At 49.1% G+C, this 1,963-nt stretch overlaps 1 protein-coding gene across 1 annotated transcript; it reads right to left on the reverse strand.

Moving 5' to 3' along the window:
* Positions 1–34: 34 nt before the first annotated feature.
* Positions 35–1,957, reverse strand: SAMD00019534_123960 (hypothetical protein; the record flags this gene model as incomplete). The annotated part of the gene is made up of 2 exons (XM_012892340.1): positions 35–1,649; positions 1,722–1,957. The coding sequence occupies 2 exons, from the start codon at positions 1,955–1,957 to the stop codon at positions 35–37; spliced, it is 1,851 nt and encodes a 616-aa protein (XP_012747794.1).
* Positions 1,958–1,963: the final 6 nt, after the last annotated feature.

Consider the following 1,963-nt stretch of genomic DNA (forward strand, 5'->3'; position numbering starts at 1 on the left):
CTGAACTCCTCCATTATATCCTATCCAACATTATTTAAACAATGAATGTTCCCTCGACCTTGGCCATATTCTTGACAATGGCGTCGGGGCAGTAGCCCTCGTAGCGCAGGTCTCCACACTCCTTGCCCAACTTGGGGTAGTCCAATGACTTTTTGCCTGTCTTCTCAGTCCAGGGCTTGGTCGAGACGAATCCGTCAGTGTGCACTCGCTTGATGCTGTCAATGTCGTCCTTTATTATCGTTCCAATCATCTTGCGTCCACGAGCGATGATGAATGGCATGATGCGAGCGAATGGCGTGTCAAACATGTCGAGGTTGTTGATTGACTTGACCATGACGTTGCCGTTGTGCGTGATGTTCATCGCGTCGATCGAGTGATTCTCTGGAAGACTGGCTTTGAAGTAAATGTCAGTGATGCCGAGCTCCTTGTCGACGACAACATTCTTCTCTGCCTTGATGTTAACATACTCTTTTGACTTGTTGTACTTGGAGAGAGCGCCCCAGAGACGTTGATAGAGCTCCTTGGCACGTGGCACATCTGCTTTCTTCCAGTCCAGCACCTGATCGATGAACTTGCCGAAGAGCATGTTGCCATTGACTCTGCCAGTAGGATAGAGCAAGGCATTGTGCTTGTTGTCGTTGATCAGGTTGAATGTGAGTCCTAGCTCCTGCGCAAAGGTGAGGTCGTAGTGAGTATAATAGTTGTTGTCGTTGGGTCTGAATGCTCTGTGCTCACCTTTGATGATCGCCCTGTAGATACCAAAGGGGATGCCTGACTTGGCGCTGAGCTCCTCGTCGGTCAGTTGATGGAACTCGCCTTTCTTGATGGGCACTGAGAAGGTGCTGCTTCTCATGATGGCGGCGTACATGCCAGAGACGTCATACTTGTAGAGAGGGCCAGTGTATGTGTCGGCGAACCTCAATGGTCCATTCGATGCCTTGGCTATCCACTTGGCTTCCTCTTGTTCGATGATATCTGGAATGACATGTTTGTTGTACTTGCTAAATAGGTTGAGGGCGGCCTTGTTAATGTTTGATCCTGTAAAGTACAAGTCGATGATGCCGTCAGTACCTTCTTTGAGTGCGTCGGCATCTTTGATAAAGTCCAACCATGTCTCCTCCAGCGTCTTGATGGGCTTCTTGCTCTTCCTCTTCTTGGCAGCCTCTACTTTGATGTATCGACACTTGCCGTCGAACTTTTGTTTCTTGAGCTCATCGATGAGTGCTGCCTTGCTCATCGTGCTGTAGTTTGTGCCATCGTAGAGCTGCACTTGATCATTGTCGTCGTCCCACTTGTACGCCATGACTGGCAGTATTCTGTCATCGTTGTATCGCTTGAGGATGATGCCCTTGGGCTCAAAGGCGCCCTCCTTGTCTAGAGTGTAGTGTTCGTTGGTTAGTTTGAGATTGACCACTCTGACGTACTCTTTGGTTGATGTCTTGCAATAATCACCTTTGACATTGATGCACATCTTGAGCTTGTCCTCGATCTCTGATCTGAGATTGAGTGGGACCTTGGCATCGCGCTCCAACTTGAAGAATCGCTTGAAGATCCATGGCTTGCTGAAGTGCTTGGTTACCTTGTCTGGGAATGCGGCTTTGAGACAGTCGTAGAAGCAGTCATTATGTTTGCCGTCACAGCCGCCTGCTCTGAGGTTAGGATGAATGATAAATATGTAGAATCCCTTGATCGTGAGGTCGTCGAGAGGGATGCCATCATACTCATCTGGGTTGAACAGACTGATCGCATCACCTGCCTTTGTGAACTTGCCCGAGCGATATTGACGATTGGCGTACTCGATTGCGACCTCGAGCCGAGCAGAAGAACCATCATGATAGAGATCGTCACTGAGCCGTTGTGCAATCATTCTGATCGTGCCACGATTGTAGGCTCCCGCGTAATGTCTCATTTGACAGTCGAGGTTGTTGAGTCTTGTTGTGCTGTAGGTTGCTGGCATGTTWCC

This window comes from Acytostelium subglobosum (genome assembly GCF_000787575.1).
Source record: "Acytostelium subglobosum LB1 DNA, scaffold: scaffold42, whole genome shotgun sequence".
Taxonomy (NCBI): Eukaryota; Evosea; class Eumycetozoa; order Acytosteliales; family Acytosteliaceae; genus Acytostelium; species Acytostelium subglobosum.